Source organism: Phaseolus vulgaris, chromosome 7 (genome assembly GCF_000499845.2).
Source record: "Phaseolus vulgaris cultivar G19833 chromosome 7, P. vulgaris v2.0, whole genome shotgun sequence".
Classification (NCBI taxonomy): domain Eukaryota; kingdom Viridiplantae; phylum Streptophyta; class Magnoliopsida; order Fabales; family Fabaceae; genus Phaseolus; species Phaseolus vulgaris.
The window spans coordinates 27,614,569-27,632,075 of NC_023753.2; the positions used below are offsets into that span (position 1 = coordinate 27,614,569).

The 17,507-nt window shown below is 28.9% G+C and overlaps 2 protein-coding genes across 2 annotated transcripts; both read left to right on the forward strand.

The window, feature by feature from the left end:
- Positions 1-3,671: 3,671 nt before the first annotated feature.
- On the forward strand, positions 3,672-11,008 carry LOC137829584 (E3 ubiquitin-protein ligase UPL4-like). The gene is made up of 17 exons (XM_068636420.1): positions 3,672-3,782; positions 3,865-4,259; positions 4,356-4,466; positions 4,626-4,748; positions 4,862-5,020; positions 5,116-5,277; positions 5,777-5,929; positions 6,007-6,125; positions 6,216-7,272; positions 7,693-8,817; positions 8,942-9,163; positions 9,260-9,364; positions 9,926-10,006; positions 10,108-10,176; positions 10,292-10,420; positions 10,518-10,601; positions 10,715-11,008. Exons 1-17 carry the CDS (start codon positions 3,773-3,775, stop codon positions 10,778-10,780), a joined length of 4,170 nt encoding a protein of 1,389 aa, XP_068492521.1. The 5' UTR covers positions 3,672-3,772; the 3' UTR covers positions 10,781-11,008.
- Positions 11,009-11,418: 410 nt separating this feature from the next.
- LOC137829585 (pentatricopeptide repeat-containing protein At3g09650, chloroplastic) lies at positions 11,419-13,873 on the forward strand. Its single transcript, XM_068636421.1, has one exon. It carries the CDS (start codon positions 11,580-11,582, stop codon positions 13,719-13,721), a length of 2,142 nt encoding a protein of 713 aa, XP_068492522.1. The 5' UTR covers positions 11,419-11,579; the 3' UTR covers positions 13,722-13,873.
- The last annotated feature ends 3,634 nt before the right edge of the window (positions 13,874-17,507 follow it).

A 17,507-nucleotide genomic window follows, 5' to 3' on the forward strand; every position in this document is an offset into this window, starting at 1 on the left:
ACACTACATTACCAAACTAGACAATACTTTCTATAATCAAAACCATGTATTATTTATATTGCATTTGTTTATGAAGACTGAATTATCTTAGATTAGATGATTGAGATAAGATCATTAAATCATATTTTCTAATGATAGGTCATTTGAGTTTAACAATCACTCTCTTTTTTATTATGAGAAATAATATTAGTATTGTATCATAACAAAATGTGTTTAACATGCTCTATGTAGGATAGATCGTCTCATGATTATAGATGTCTAGTATAAAAGATTATCTAATGATGTAAAGGTAAATCATTTATAATGTGTTTGTTTTTATTTAAATACTGTTCACAGGTACAAAAAGGAGAGTTAGTCAGTTGTTTGTATTTGCTGATTTGTGAAGAAATGGAGGAGAGAATTTGTAAAGAAATGAGTATTAGGATTCCTAGCAGTTCTAAGAAGAAAGTAAATATATATAATTAAGTCAACCAAAGTGAATGATTAAAAATATCATATCGAAGTTATTTAATATATATATATATAAGAGTTATTTAAAGTAAATGATTAAAACATCGAATCAAAGACATTTGATGCAGTGGTTCAAAGTAAATGACTAAACATCAGATCAAAGATATTCTATGTATTTAACTAAAGTCGTTCAAAATAGATTACTAAGCATTGTATCAAAGATATTTGATGTAGATAAACAACTGAAAAATAAATAGATCAAAAAGTCATCTGTTATAATTGATCGAAACAATAGAACTTGTTTATCCAAAAAATCGGTCCACATGCACCTCATATACAAATTTCGAACTTGGAAAACTTATACACTATAAAATACTCGAAGATATAATTATAACCAAGTATACATATGGTACCAAAGTACAAATATTCATAATCAACTTTATCTTTTGTTTATCTTAATTATGTTTTAGTTATTATAACTTTTACTCATGGGATTCAAAAAGTCTATAAATATACATTGATCTCAAATCAAAAAATTTCTACAAGTGATAATAATAACTATAATTATAAAATAATTTTTATTTAAAATTTAATATTATTGATTAATTTTCTTAAAATATATATGTCATCAATTTGAATTTTATAATATATATATATATATATATATATATATATATCACTACAAGAAAATCATTAAATAGTAATAAAAATTAGAGACAAAAATAATTAGTCACTATATTAACTAAATTAGATACTAGTTTAGAGACTTAAAAATTATTTATATTTAAAGTGGTTTCTATTATTAATAAAACTTTATAAAATAGTTTCTAAATTTGTATCTAAATTAGCTACCTAAGTTTTAGCGACAAATATTTTAGATTTTAAATTAGTGTTTCAAAAAGACTAATTTAGAATATAAAGTAGTAAGTAACTAAAACCTTGGTAACTAATGGTTAAATATCAATTTAAAAATTATTTTATAAATTTTTATTAATAATAGAAACTACTTTAAATACCAATAATTTGTTTAGTTTAGAAAATAATCTCTAATTTAATTAAATAATAACAAATTATTTTAGTCTCTAAAATTATTTTTTATTTGATGATGTTAATTTAGTATTATTAATTATAGTTATACTTTTATTAAAATTAACTATTTATGAAGAGAAAATCATGAGAATGAGAAGTAACAATAAAACAGAAATTATGCAAGATTTTTTTTGTAACTTTTTAACTTTAATCTATGGTGAATTTGAATTTTATATATATATATATATATATAAATAAAAGACTAACGGAAATATATAGTTTATGTTTTTATTTAGAGTTATACTTTTATTAAAATTAACTATATGCAGAGAGAAAATCATGAGAATGAAAAGTAACAACAAAACAGAAATTATGCAAGATTTTTCTTGCAACTTTTTAACTTTAATCTGTCGTGAATTTGAATTATATATATATATATATATAAATAATGAGATTCTGTTTTTTTACACATTTTGTTTTCAAATTTAATCTTTATAATATTAAAATATAATAAATTTGACAATTATTTATTTTAAACTGAAAATTTGAATTTAAAATACTTAGAAAAAAATAAATTTGAAAAAAAAAACCAAAGAAACTAATTTCTCACCATTTTACCCCTTTAACTAACAACTTTTTAAAATTCAAATAATATTTCAAAAAAAAAAGGCTATACAATAACAAAATTAGATACAATAACATTAAAAAGAATAGATTATTCATTTTTTAATAAAATAATAATTTATTTATTTATTTAATAAAATAAATAATTGAATAATTTATTTTTATTTCAAAATAATTAAATAATTTATTTATATATATAACAATGTTTACAGTTTAATATATATAATTTATCTTTTAGAGAAAAAATATACTCAATTATTATCATACTTTAATAAACAAAGATAGTAAGTAAGTTCAATAGATCTATGAACATTAATGAACACTAATAATTGTTTGATATTCTATTTAAGAAAAAAATTTATCATTACAACATTATAAGATTATTATGCTTTAAATTAATATTTTTATTTATATATATATTAAAATTTATAATAATATTTATAAATTTATATCATATATCTGTAGTAATTCAATAAAATTATAATTATTATAAGTTATAATATCTATAATAAAGAGAACACAACAAACTTTTAATAATAATAATAATAATGGAAAGTTTCTATTTTGAGTTATATTAAGATTTAAATTATATATTTGTTAATATGTTTACCTAATTAAAATAGAGTGTGCTGATTTAATATATAGAAATTGAGATAAAATGTAGTAAGTTTATGGAGGTGACCGTTTTGTCTCAGTAATTGAAACAAAATTTTCGCAATATTAATATATATGGAATACGAAATAATACTGATATCCACAATATACAGTGATAAGTTACGATGTGGAAACAAACAATATAAAATAAAATAATGATTATTATTGATTTATTAACCCGTGATCAATTAGTATTTGAGGTAATATTGATCATTTTTACAAATAATATAAGAATAAATCATTATAATCATAAAATAATTTTCATTTATTTTTTTATTAATTTACTTAAATTATATACTTATAATTAACATTTATTACTATAATTAAATATAATAATATATTTTTATTAAAAAAACATGAATGAAAAATTTAAGTTGAAATAAATAAATATGATAATGTCACATATTTTTTTCATTAAGTGGTAATGTCACATAACACACCTATGTACTGACCAAATTTAATTTTACAGTATATAAGAGGTAAATAACAAATTATAAATCATGATAATAAGAAGTTACTATAATTATAAAAAAATAATAATTGAAGATATATTATTTAATTGATGAACTTAATAAAAATATGCAGATGTAAATCTTTTTTACTATAATTAAATATAATAGTATATTTATGAATTAAAAACATAAAAAATATTAAAAGTTGGATGAAAAAATAATAAATGTATTGAAATCACATAAGTGACATTTTTAATTTAATGTAAATATAATTGAAATAGAGAATTGATAGATTTATTGGAGATCATATGCATCAACAATTACAAAATATTACCTTTTATATGATTAACCATTAAATATTTAAATGAGATTATAATAAAATTGTAGTTGGATTGAGTCAAACAACTTATTCAAAAGTATCTACATGTTTCTCTGAGAGTATAAATTTGTAATCTTCTTGTTAAACAAATTGCCCTACTCTCAGAAACAGTTTTCTCATAAACTAAATAGAATAAACAGTGAAGTGGAATTAGGATTTTTGTTTTCTCTGCAGAGTGACCCTCATGGAATCAGGTTATGATTTAATCCTTTTTATAATTATCAAGTGATCATGTACTATAATGTTGTTTACATGTGATGTTACATTTTCCATCAGGTGATGAAGATTGGGAATCTGATGATATGGAGCAGTATGACGATGATATGGAGCAGTACGATAACAAGTTGTATGAGAAAATTGAAAATGTTATGCAAAGCTTGAGGAAAGAGACTGAACCCTCTTCTCAATTAGCTTTGCTAATGGAACTTTGTAGAGTTCTGCCATTTTGCTCAGAATATTCAATCTCAGAACTCTTAAACTTGTTATCTCCACTACTAGTAGAGTATTCAAAGAATGAGAGTAACCCAGATATAATGTTGTTTTCCTTAAGGGCCATTACCCATGTATGTGAAGTGTATCCTCTATCAGTAGAATTTTTTGTTGAACATAATGTTGTTCCTACATTATGTCAAAGGCTATTTGCTATTGAGTATCTAGATGTTGCTGAACAGGTAATTGTTGCTTACTTGTTATTGAGTTAAGATTATATATGATTTATGCTTTTTAGAAAGAAAGAGATATAACTTATTGATGTTGATATTATGAAGAGTCTCAAAGTATTGGAAAAAATATCTCGATGGCATCCACTTGTTTGCTTAAAGGCTGGAGCAGTTAAGGCTGTTCTCAACTACATTGACTTCTTCTCAACAAACATGAAGGTAAGACTTTAACTTAACAGGGTGACATCTACATGTATGTATGTGAGTAATGACTATTTTTTCTTTTCTTGTTATCATTAAAGACTACTATTATATCATTTTAAGTTTTATAAGTGAATTTGTTCTTTAATGTTTTATGTATTCTTCCACCTTTATTAGAGAATGGCTCTTTCTACTATGGTGAACATGTGCAAGAGGCTTCCTTCTGATATTGATAGTCTTTCACCTTTCATGGAGGCTGTCCCTAAATTATGCCAGTTTTTTGGGCATGAGGGTCATCAGGTACCAGTCAATGGATTATAAGATGATTGTAATGTAGATTTGTATTTTTCATTATGTTATGGTTTCATCTTTGCTTTTGTAATGTTTATCGAAATATAAATGTGCTTTTGCAGCTTGTTGAGAAAGTTGCTGTCTGTTTCATTAAAATTGTGGATAATGTTCATCAGTCTTCAGAATTGATGGAAGAGCTTTATAATCACGGATTGATTCGGCAGGTTACACTTCTTTTAAGTTCAAATGGTCAGACAACCCTATCTCAATTAACTTACAATGTAAGCAATTTTTTATCTGTGATTCATATTTTAAATCTTTCCATCTGGTTTTGTGAGGTCTATAGTTGATGTAAATATGTTATTTTGTTTGTCAGGGATTGGTAGGATTACTGGTCAAACTTTCATCTGGATCACTTGCAGCCTTCAAGACTTTATATGAACTCAATATAAGCAGGATATTGAAAGATATATTATGCACATTTGATCTCACAAATGAAGTATCAAGATCACAACAGATTGGTGGAAACGGCTATTGGGTATTTAGCTTAAGTTTGAGATTGCAGCAGTATTGTTTGATTAATATTCTATTTCAAGTTGAAAATATTTAAATGTTTATTTGTGATTAATATGTTGATTGGTAATAAAAAAGTTTGTATGTTTAAATTGTTGATTAATATGTTTATTTGTGATTAAAGAAAATAAAAAACCATTTTTTCTTTAATAATTTAAACAATTACTACAATTTTTTAAAACTTATTATTAATGGGAGACCTTAATCATTCCATAAAAAAGAATTTTTTAAAAAAAACTTGAAACAAGCTTATATTTTTTTTCTCTACACCTAATTGCTTGTGATGAGTTAAACTTACTGTTCTAGTTACATTTGTTGAAATCTGTTCTGTATATTTATTCAGTAGTGTCATTCAGAAAAAACATGAAAATGTTTTTCTCTTTTACTGGGATTATGGATGTGTGATTTGAGAAATTATTGTAAATAAGCTGTGTGAAATGTGTCATATTGTTCGCTGATATTAGGTATATGAAGTACTCCATCTGCTAAATGAGCTTCTCCCTGATTTGGCAAAAGATGAAAATGATCAACTGGTGCTAGATAAAGAATCCTTCCTAGATAATCATTCAGATCTTCTGCAAAGGCTTGGAATGGATGTGTTTCCCATGTTAATCAAGGTTGGAATATTTTATTGTCATTAACTAAATGTTCTTTCATTTCTCTACAACATTTCAATACTTTCATCTTCTTACAGGTGTTCTATAGTGGTGTGAGTGTACATATTTGCCATGGATGTTTATCTATTATGTACAAGATAGTTCGTTTGAGCAAATCTGTGCATGTTGAATTGCTAAAAAATGTCAATATTTCAAGGTGAAACATACCTTTTTATATTTAGTTTTGCATTATCAAATGTATTTTGTTAAACATGTTAATGCTCACTTTATCTGGTTAACATGACAGTTTTTTGGCTGGAGTATTCACTCAGAAGGATCAGCACATGTTAATCTTGGCATTACAAATTGCTGAGATTATCCTTCAAAAGTGTCCAGATAATTTCTCAATGTTATTTTTAAAGGAAGGTGTCTTTTTTTCTATTGATGCACTACTAACGCAGGAAAAAAGAACTTCAAAATTGATGTGCCCGGTGTTTAGTAGCATTCAGCTGGATTCTAGTCAAAAATCTGCCTCAAGACAGGCCCTGAAGTGCTTGTGTTATGCTTTTTCAAGTGGTCAATCTTCTTCATCATCAGAAGTCAGAAATTGCAAGCTTGATAAACACTCCGTTTATAATCTAGCAAAGCATATAAAAACAACATATTTAGTTCCGGAATTATGTGATTCTCATACTAATATTTTACAGAATCTCAGAGCACTATCTAATGATTTGTTAAGCATGTTTACTGGTGTTCTTTCTGTACATGAAGAAGAAGGAAAAACAAAGAGTATATTGTCTCAAATTATGGATAAGTTTACTGGAAAGGAACAAGTTTCTACTTTTGAATTTATTGAAAGTGGAGTCTTGAAGTCACTTGCTGATTATTTATCTCAGGGTCAGTATATGAGGAACAATAACGAAATGCAGGATGATTTTAATGATAATGGCGTCATAGAAAAACGTTTTGAGACTTTGGCTAGTGTATGCTTGTTTGGTTCTCTGCCTTTCTCCGGTGAAACAACTATTTCTGTGTTAATCAGGAACTTGCAGACTGCACTGGTTTCATTAGAAGCTTTCCCTGTTATTTTGAGCAGTGGATTAAAACTGAGAGATTCATTTGTCATTGTTCCTAAACGACGTCCCATTACTTACCCTTGTCTGAAAGTATGTTTTGTCAAGGGGAAAGGAGAGACTTTCCCAAATGAGTACACTGAGGAGTTTCTTACTGTTGACCCTTTTTCTTCTCTGCATTCTATTGAAGGATATTTATGGCCAATGGTCAGTTCAAAATGCACAGAGTATGCTGGATCATCATCCATCTATGAACAGTGGCAACTTAGAAGTCCTCAGCTTTATTTACCGGTAACTGTGCTTATTGATTTATAGAACTATTTGCTGTCTATTTCTTGTTATTTGTATGAAACTAAGTTTTTCCCTCTACATTATTGTTCTTGGCCTTTAAGATTGATCTATTTTCTAAATTATCATTTTACAGTTTTTAACTTTTTTATTCAGTCAAGATTATTTGTTTTTTTATTACTGATTATAATTTACCATTATTTTATTGTGATATTAATACTTTCATTACTTTCTTGTGATATTAATACTTTTTTTTGCGGTATTCTTTTATTAAACTTGTACCTGTGTTGTCATTATTGTATCTCGTTTGAAAAATATCTTTTACTAATTCTATTAATTTTTATGTTATATATATTGATAACAAATATAAGTTTTTATTTTGGAATGTATGTATTTTAACATTTTTTGTGTTTTTTCTATCAGAGTCATGTTGAAGAACTGCAGATGAATGCAGAGCCAAACCAAGAACTAGAAAAATGTGATGAAGGTTCTCAAAAGCTTGTATTTTACTTTGAAGGACAAAGTATGGATCATAAATCTACTTTATATCAGGAAATTCTTCGGCATGCAATAAGACAAAATGATTCTTTTTCTAGTTTAAAACTGTGGAGTAAAGTGTATAAAATAATCTATAGAAGGGCTATAGAATCTGAGGACATAATACCTCCAGAATGTCATTCTTCACCTCAGGATTCCTCCTCTGATTTTAAAGTTTTAGCATATTATCAGCAAACTCCTTTTTTCTCAGATTTGCTCTCTTGTGAACTTGTTTCTGATTTGGAGAAACCAAGTCCAATTTATGATATTTTGTTTCTTCTTAAAAGTTTGGAAAGCATGAACAGGGTTATATTTCACCTTATCTCTCGAGAAAGAATTCATGCTTTTGCCAAAGGAAAAGTTGGAGACCTGGATAGCCTAAAAATAACAGTTCCTTCAATCCCACAAAATGAGTTTGTAAACACTAAGTTGAGTGAGAAGCTAGAACAGCAGATGAGGGACTCTTTGGTAGTCTCCGTAGGTGCTATGCCATTGTGGTGTAGTCAATTAATGGCTTCATGTCCTTTCTTATTTAGTTTTGAGGCAAGATGCAAGTACTTCAAATTGGAAGCATTTAGTGGCCCTGCCGAATTGCCAAGAAAGAAATTTTTAGTTCATCGCAACCGAATTTTGGAATCTGCAGAACAAATGATGGAGCTGCATGCTAATAACAAAGTTGTTCTTGTTGTGGAATATTATGAAGAAGTGGGCACTGGTCTTGGACCAACTTTGGAATTTTATACCTTGGTGTGTCATGAGTTCCAGAAACCCGGCTTGGGCATGTGGAGAGAAGAGGCAAACTTGCAGGCTGGAGAAACTAGAATCCGTTCTTTCTGCGGTCTCTTTCCACGACCATGGTCGTCAATGCAAGATACATCTGGTGGCATAAAGTTCTCTGAAGTAACAAAGAAATTTTTCCTTCTTGGCCAAGTTTTTGCTAAAGCACTTCATGATGGAAGGATCTTAGATTTCCACTTCTCTAAAGTTTTTTATAAACTTATTCTTGGAAAGGTAATCAATTATTGGTGCAATTAATCAAATTCATATATGCACAACCCAGTAACATTGTTTAAGATTTATAATGGTGGTCATAATTACTGACTGAATTTCTCTGTTTGCCATCATGTATGTTTAGGAACTCTTTATATACGACATACAATCATTTGATCCTGAGCTTTATATGGTGCTGCAAGAGTTTCAGGCGCTAGTAATGAGGAAAAAATATATAGAATCTATCAGTGGAGGAAATTCTGATATTGTAAGCTTTCGAGATGAGAGAATTGAAGATCTTTTTCTAGATTTCACTCTTCCAGGGTATCCTGATATTGTGCTTGCTTCAGGGACTGATCATTCAGTGGTAAGTCATTACTTGTTATTTTTGTCATTCAATTTTCAGTTTAATCACTCTTTCAATGGCTGAATATAAACTTTACATATTCATCTTTTTTTGTAGGTAAATATGAGAAACCTAGAGAATTATGTTTCACTTATTGTCGATGCAACTGTGAGGTCTGGAATTTCAAGACAAATGGAAGCTTTTGAATCTGGATTTAACCAGGTCTCTCACTTTGTCTTAATAATTGCACAGTAGTTTGTTTGATCAAAAGATTGATAATTTTCAGATGCCTATTTATGTTATTTAGAAAGTACATGAAAGCTTCAGCTAAAAAACCTATTCACTAAGTTCCTTCGTGTGTCTGTTCTGGTTTTAAGATTTCTCTAAATCAATTTAAAGAGAATTTCCAAAACAACAACTTTAGTAAGGGTCTTAAAAGAAATTTCTTCTAAAACACGTTGATGTGATATAATGGAGTCTTAAAATTAAAATCTTGGATGTTGAGTGAGAGACTTCTGATGGTCATGACTCATGAAACTAGGTAATTAATGAAAATATTTGGACCATTAGACTGCTTACAAGTGATTTCTCAGTTTCATAAATCATCAGAACTAAGTTTTGTGTCTTGACCCTTTTCTAGTATGTCATTTCTTATCGGTGTTTTCATTGTATGATTTCAAGATCAATAGCTGTATAATGAATTTACTATTTACAACAATCCTCATGATTTTCTTCTATATTTTCATTGAGATTCTGATTTTTTTTACTTGTTTTCTATTTTAGGTTTTTTCCATTGAACATATTCGGATTTTCAATGAAGAAGAACTTGAGAGTATGTTCTGTGGAGAGTCTGATTCTTGGACTGTGAGTGCACTTTTATTGATTTAACTGATTTGTAAATATGTTATTTTCTTCTCGACAAGAGAAGAATAACAATTATTAACAATAATGCCTCGTTAAAACAGATGAACAACCTTGAAGATTACATTATGTTTGATCATGGCTACACTGCTAGCAGTCCTCCCATTGTTAATGTAAGCATTAACATACATTTAGATACTTTTGATATCATCACACTAAAACATACTTTGTTTGTTTTTTTAACCTGGATCTCATACACTTATTATGAATCTACTGCTATGGACTCAGTTTTTGGAGATTATCAGAGAGTTTGGTCATGAACAAAGACGAGCATTTCTACAGTTTGTGACTGGGGCACCTCGACTACCACCAGGAGGGTTGGCATCTCTCACTCCGATGTTAACTGTTGTCAGAAAGGTTATAGATTGCACACTTTATATACTTTCAGTGTAGCATTTGATACTTGGTAACAACATATTTTGTGTTATCTACTTATATTGTGAATCTTTAACAGCATTGTAGCGAGCAGGAAGATACAGTCCTACCAAGCGTGATGACTTGTGTTAATTATCTCAAGCTACCTCCCTATTCATCAAAAGTAACTTACTAGTTTATACTATTTCAATATTGCATCAGTAAAAGCACTTGTAATGTTTTAGAAACTGGTTTCTTTTGAGCCTAACTATTGTTTGTCACTCTGTTGAATTTCAGGAAAGAATGAAAGAGAAGTTGTTATATGCCATAACAGAAGGTCAAGAATCTTTCCATCTTTCATGATTCAACTCTCTTCACTGGTCGGTATTTGAGTTATGAAGATAGAATTGATAGGATAGTGGTAGTACTTAGAAATGAATAAACTGTTTTCACTGACTGCAATTATTGAGGGTGTGCTTACCATGCTCAGCTTTTATTTGATGGACTATAGTATCAAATGTACAGAATGAAGGGTCGTTTGCTTGATATAGGTGTATATTTGTATATATAAGAACCTTACTGTTATATCTATTTATATATATATATATATATGAACCTTAATCATTTATATTAAGCCACTTTGAAAGTTAAGTGGTATCAATATTGTGTTTTTAATCATTAGGGTAACGATTATCTCCACTCAAAATGACAACTTTCCTGTAAAAAAATGATAAATTTGAAAGCTAAGTCTTTTTGAACCTTCACTCAAAAGACAAAAAGCAAAAAAAAAAATGAAACTCAATTAAAAGCTCAATATAAAACTCTAAAATTTCAATTACTAAAATATTTGAATTTTTTCATATTTTTTTCTTAAATTGATATTTTTATGTCTTAAAGTCATTTTTAAATTTCTTTTAATATTAAGAGCTGGGATTTTATAAAAAAAATATTTTTTAATTTGGGTTTTATAGAGAAGTGTGATATTTTTTAGAACTAAAATTGTAATAATGAAGTTGGGATAGTGTGGCATGTGGAAGAGAAGCATGTGAAGGGAACACTCAAAACGTAGTTAACTGCAAATCCATTTATCATTTTATTTTATTATTATTATTATTATTCTCTTTCCTTATCCTCGCATGTCTCAAATGGAGGAGCTGCAGCCATGAACGCCCTTCTCTTACAATCACCACTCTCACCCATTCAACGCGCCGCCGCCATCAGCATCGCTGAACCCCGCGACCAGAAGCTTCTCTCGCTCTTGCGTGAACGAAAAACCGAAGAAGCCTGGAACGCCTATACCCACTCTACGCACCTCCCAAACCCCACCTGTCTTAGTCGCTTGGTCTCTCAGCTATCTTACCAGAACACTCTCTCCTCCCTCACGCGCGCGCAGTCCATTGTAACGCGCCTCCGCCATGAGCGCCAGCTCCACCGCCTCGACGCCAACTGCCTCGGCCTCCTTGCCGTCGCCGCCACCAAGTCTGGCCACACTCTCTACGCCGCTTCCGTCCTCCGCTCCATGATCCGTTCCGGCTACCTCCCCCATGTCAAGGCGTGGACCGCCGTCGTCGCCCGCCTTTCCTCCGCCCCCGACGACGGCCCCGTCGAGGCCATCAAGCTCTTTCGCTCCGTCACACGCCGCCTCCGGAAGCTCCCAGAGAAAGACATGGCTGTTGCGTCGCACCCCGACACGACGGCTATCAACGCCGTGCTCAACGCATGCGCGAACCTCGGCGACGCAAAGGCGTTCTTGCAGGTGTTTGATGAAATGCCACAGTTCGATGTTGCGCCTGATGCGCTGAGTTATAATACTATGATTAAACTGTGTTGTAAGATTGGTAGAAAGGACTTGCTTTTGTTTGTTTTGGAGAGGATTCTTCAGTTGGGGATTCCTTTTTGTGTGACCACTTTGCAGGCCCTTGTTTCTGCTTATGTTGAGTTTGGTGATTTGGAAACTGCAGAGAAGTTGGTTCAGGCAATGAGGGAACAAAGGAGGGATATTTGTTGGGTGCTTAGGGAGTGTAGTAATTTAGAGTATTCCAGTGGAAATGAAAGTGATTACGATAGTAATAATGATAGTAATAATGATGAGGATGAGAATTGTGTTTTTGAGAAATTGCTTCCTAATTTGGTGGATCAGAGTGGCAATGAAGCTGAGCCACCCTTGTTGCCTAAAGGGTATGCTCCAAACACTAGGACTTACACCACTCTAATGAAGGGTTATATGAATGCAGGGCGTGTGAATGATACGGTGAGGATGCTTGAGGCTATGCGGCATCAGGATGATAAGGGTAGTCACCCTGACCATGTTTCCTACACCACTGTGGTTTCAGCTCTTGTGAAGGTAGGTTCCATGGACCGTGCTCGGGAGGTTCTTGCTGAGATGACAAGGATTGGTGTGCCGGCGAACTTGATAACTTACAATATTCTCCTCAAGGGATACTGCAAACAGCTGCAGATAAATAAGGCAAAGGAATTGCTTAAGGAGATGGTTGATGATGCAGGGATTCAGTCTGATGTGGTGTCCTATAATATTCTCATTGATGGGTGTATACTGGTGGATGACAGTGCTGGGGCTCTTTCCTTCTTCAATGAGATGAGGGCAAGAGGAATAGCTCCCACCAAGATTAGTTACACTACTTTGATGAAGGCTTTTGCGTACTCGGGTCAACCGAAGCTTGCTCACAAGGTGTTTAATGAGATGGACAATGACCCTCGGGTGAAGGTGGATTTGATTGCGTGGAACATGTTGGTGGAAGGGTATTGCAAGTTGGGGTTGGTGGAGGAGGCAAAGAAAGTGGTTCAGAAGATGAAGGATAGTGGACTTCACCCTGATGCGAGCACTTATGGCAGTTTAGCCAATGGAATTGCACTTGCAAGGAAACCCGGAGAGGCCCTTCTGCTTTGGAATGAAGTGAAGGAGAGGTTTGAGATGAGAAAGAAAGGGGAGAAGTCTGATTCTTCTGTTCCTCCATTGAAGCCAGATGGAGGGCTTTTGGATACTCTAGCTGATATCTGTGTGAGGGCTGCTTTCTTTAGGAAGACTTTGGAAATCGTAGCTTGTATGGAGGAGAATGGGATAGCTCCCAACAAGACCAAGTTTACTAGAATCTACGTGGAAATGCATTCAAGAATGTTTACTAGTAAGCATGCTTCAAGGGCTAGACAAGACAGAAGAACTGAGAGGAAAAGAGCTGCTGAGGCTTTTAAGTTTTGGCTAGGTTTGCCTAATTCCTATTATGATGGAAGTGAGTGGCGGTTAGAACCTATGGAAGGGTATGGCATCACCTCTGATTCGGCTTAGTTGCTTCTCTTTCATACATGTCAAAACTTGCAGAAATCTACAGTGTAGAAATCAATGTAACTTAAGAAAATGGCTATTTGTAATCTAGAGTGGTAAATTTTGTCATTAAAACACAGATTTTCCGAAGAAGAGTTTAGATGATTGTATTAGCACCTCACTCTTCATTCATTCTTTAATTTAAATTTTGATTTTAAAATTTTATAAAGCTATTGATTTAGATAAATATATATTATGTTTAAATATAGATATTTATTAAGATTGTTTGTTATTATTTATCAAAAAAATTATTAATATTTATCAATGTCAAGATTGTTTGTTAATACTTTATTCAAAAGTGTATAGAATATCTTCAAATGCAAAATTATATTTTGAGTATGTCTTCTATTTCTAGTCAGAGTGGTCTAGTCTAGCAACAAAAACTAAGGTCATGAAGTCTGGCAAAGGGAGTATAAAGAAAGCAAGGTTATAAAGTCTGGCAAAGTGATGGGTGAGAGAATTTTAAAAAAAATTTAAAGGTGTAAAATATAAATTTACTCTTGCTTATTAACAAAATTTAATAATAGAATTAATTATTTTTAAAAAAATAAACAACTTTCACATTTTATAGATTTAAAAATTATAATTAAAAAAATAAATATGTATTAAATATAAATAGCTATAATTTAAAAATTATAATTAGAAAATAATATGTATTAAATAAATTAAATAAAAACATAATTTCAAGTAATTTATTAAAATATTAAACATGTATTATAAAATTAAAAAATAAATATGATCTTAAATAAATAAATAAAATATTATTTTTTAATATTAAAAACCATGTAATAATGAAAAAAATACAACAACAAAACTATAGTATAATATAATTAATAAAAAAAAATTCATAACAAATCAAATAAATTATAATCATAAACATAATAGTTATTCAAAAAATATATTAATATAAATACAACAATAAATTAAATAAATAAAAACCGAACATCAAATAATTTTTTAAAATATTAAACATAAACTATAAAATTAAAAAATAAATCACATCTTATATGAATAAAAAATAGTATTTATTAATATTAAAAAAAATTATAATTTTCTTTTTCTCTACATTTTCATTTTGCAGAGAAAAATACTATTCACATATATTATCTCTTTAATTCCTAAATTCAAATAATAGATATTATCTCACTTTTTTTTTCATGGAATCAAACAGGTCTGAAAAATGTTCGTAACAGTTTTATTGTTGTTAATTTATATTGTTCTTGGTGAATGAGTGATTTAAAAATATTTTTATCTATTTCTGTGTGTTTTAATTTGTTCTGAATAATATACAAATGTTTCTGCCTATATCCGTGTTTTTTTTTTCTTTGGTTACTGAGTAATTTAGAAAATGTTTTTGTCTATTGTTTTTTTTGTTTTCAATTAAACTATTTATAAACATGATTATAGAATTGAGATTAGAATGATGAATAGTTTTTTAATTTTTAACCGTGAATCGAATCTTATTATAAGATATATAATAAATAAAATATGATATATTTTTAAATAAAAATAAATAATATGAATAAATTTTCAATCTATAAAATAAAAAAATACTAAAATAATTTTGTATAAAAAATAAAAGAAAGAGAAACTTGAATAATTATTTATAATAAAATAAAAATAACATAAACAGTTTTGATTTTAAAATACCGTTTTTAAAAAATATATATATAATAAAATAAAATAAAAAAAAGTTGGTTCCCGGAACTTTTTCCGTGTTCTTTATTTTGTTTTTCTTCTTTCACTGCTCTTAGCTTATGCTGCCGGTAAATTTTGTGTTTCTCCTTTTTCTTCTTCTCTTTTCTATCAGTTTTTTACTTTTATTTATAGACAACTTGATTGTAAATGGTTGATTTCTTTTTTTTTATTAAATTTTTTGGAATTTTAGAAAAAGAAAAAAAAAATCATATTTTTTATTTTTATTTTTTTAAATCTGATTGAATCGCAAATAACGATCAGAATTCCACTATTCACTCAATTCATAATTCATGATAGAATTAAAAAAAAAATGGATTATGTTCCAACCTGAATCCGCAATGTCAGGTTGAGACAACCTAGAACTGCTGAACCAGTGAGTCAATGAGAATTCTGGGGAATCATCATCTCTGCAGCTACTTCATTTGTAGAGACATCACTTTCTTGTAATTCTACATATTTCTTATTGCCATTTCTTGAATCTTGACAAGTTCCAAGACATGATAACATTGGCCCATACTTGCAAAATTGACTAAGTTATAGACTCAACTCAAGTTCACAAAATAAGGACCTTCTTCATTATATTCCTGTAATTGGTATGTAACTGTATGCACTTTATATTTAAATAAAGAATAACTACATAGTAATTTAGAAAATGGCACACAAGAAAGTCATGTTGAGACTATCTTCTCATCAAGGTTTCATACACATTCTCATGTCTAAGAACATTACAACTGCTGAAAACATGTCCTCTATTCAAACATGCTATTCTTATGTCTAATATTTTGGTTAATTCACTCTCTTAAATATATTTTATTATTACTTGAAAATTACAAAAAAATTTAGATTTCATCATATGTTTAGTGTTGGTGTTTAAATCAATGCTTCCAAATCATAATTAAAGAGTTTTTTATCATACAAAATAATCAATATTAATTTTTTATAAAGATTTTTCAGATTTTAAATAAATGTTAAGAAGGGAAAACATTTATTAAGAATAAGAATATTGCTAATTAATTTACCTAAAGATTTATATTAAGTTTATTTATATGGTCTTTTCACACCTACTAAAAAATTATTCTCTGCTTCTTCTCAGTACACAAATATGAGAAACTATATATTGATGTATTGACAAAAATGTTGATGACACTCAACTTATCAATTAAGAAATTATTGAAAAATATTTACTTTTAATTCTTTAATTAGTGTTATAAGTTTATAAGGATGTGCTATTGTCAACATTTAATCAAGTATAAAACTTTACTAATCATCACATTTTTATTGAAAAATGAAGTGTTCATAATAAAATATATTTTTATAAATAAAAATAAAAATATATAATATTAATATGTACAACTTTTAAATGTTTGAAACTTCATTACTGTGTTATGTTAATACATTTTCTGTCAGTCACTGTTGACATAACTGATGATTTTGTGTATGGGATATATTTAATGTTACACTATAACTTTAAGTTTATTGATTTTTTTCAAGATTTTGATTACATCTATATTAAAGATATTAATGAGAATTACTAAATAAAAAATAAGGATAAAAAGGAATATATGTATAAAAAATATTTGGAATTGTTCAAAAATACTTTTCTCACACTGTTTAAACAAAAATATCATGAAAAAAAATACTTTTAAATAATTAATAATAAATAAATATTTATTAATAATGTGTAGTTTTTTTTAATAGGTGAGAGAATAAAGTCAAAATGTGCTAAAACGTTCCATCAAAAGTTCAGTATTACCGAGATTTAAAGTTACACAGATATAGATGTAACGCTTACTCTTCTGTTTAGTTTTTCTAAAAATAATTTTTACAGTAATTATTAATAAATTATATTTATTTTTGGATTGGATTTTCAATTTATTTTAATTAAACTTTTATTCTTTAAAAAAAATTTATCCTGTAAAATATTGATTGAAATAATTTATTTTCTATTTTTATTTTTACTTAAAATTAAAAATATAGTTAAAAAATAATTACTTGAATTATAAAATGAAAACACTTGAAAAGTTACGTCCCAAACATAAACACAGAAACATA

Coding starts and splice junctions, on each gene's coding strand:
- LOC137829584 (XM_068636420.1), top strand. Junction 9,164..9,259: donor CAGGGACTGATCATTCAGTG/GTAAGTCATTAC, acceptor CTTTTTTTGTAG/GTAAATATGAGAAACCTAGA. Junction 10,602..10,714: donor TACCTCCCTATTCATCAAAA/GTAACTTACTAG, acceptor GTTGAATTTCAG/GAAAGAATGAAAGAGAAGTT.
- LOC137829585 (XM_068636421.1), top strand. CDS start 11,580: ATGAACGCCCTTCTCTTACAATCACCACTCTCACCCATTCAACGCGCC.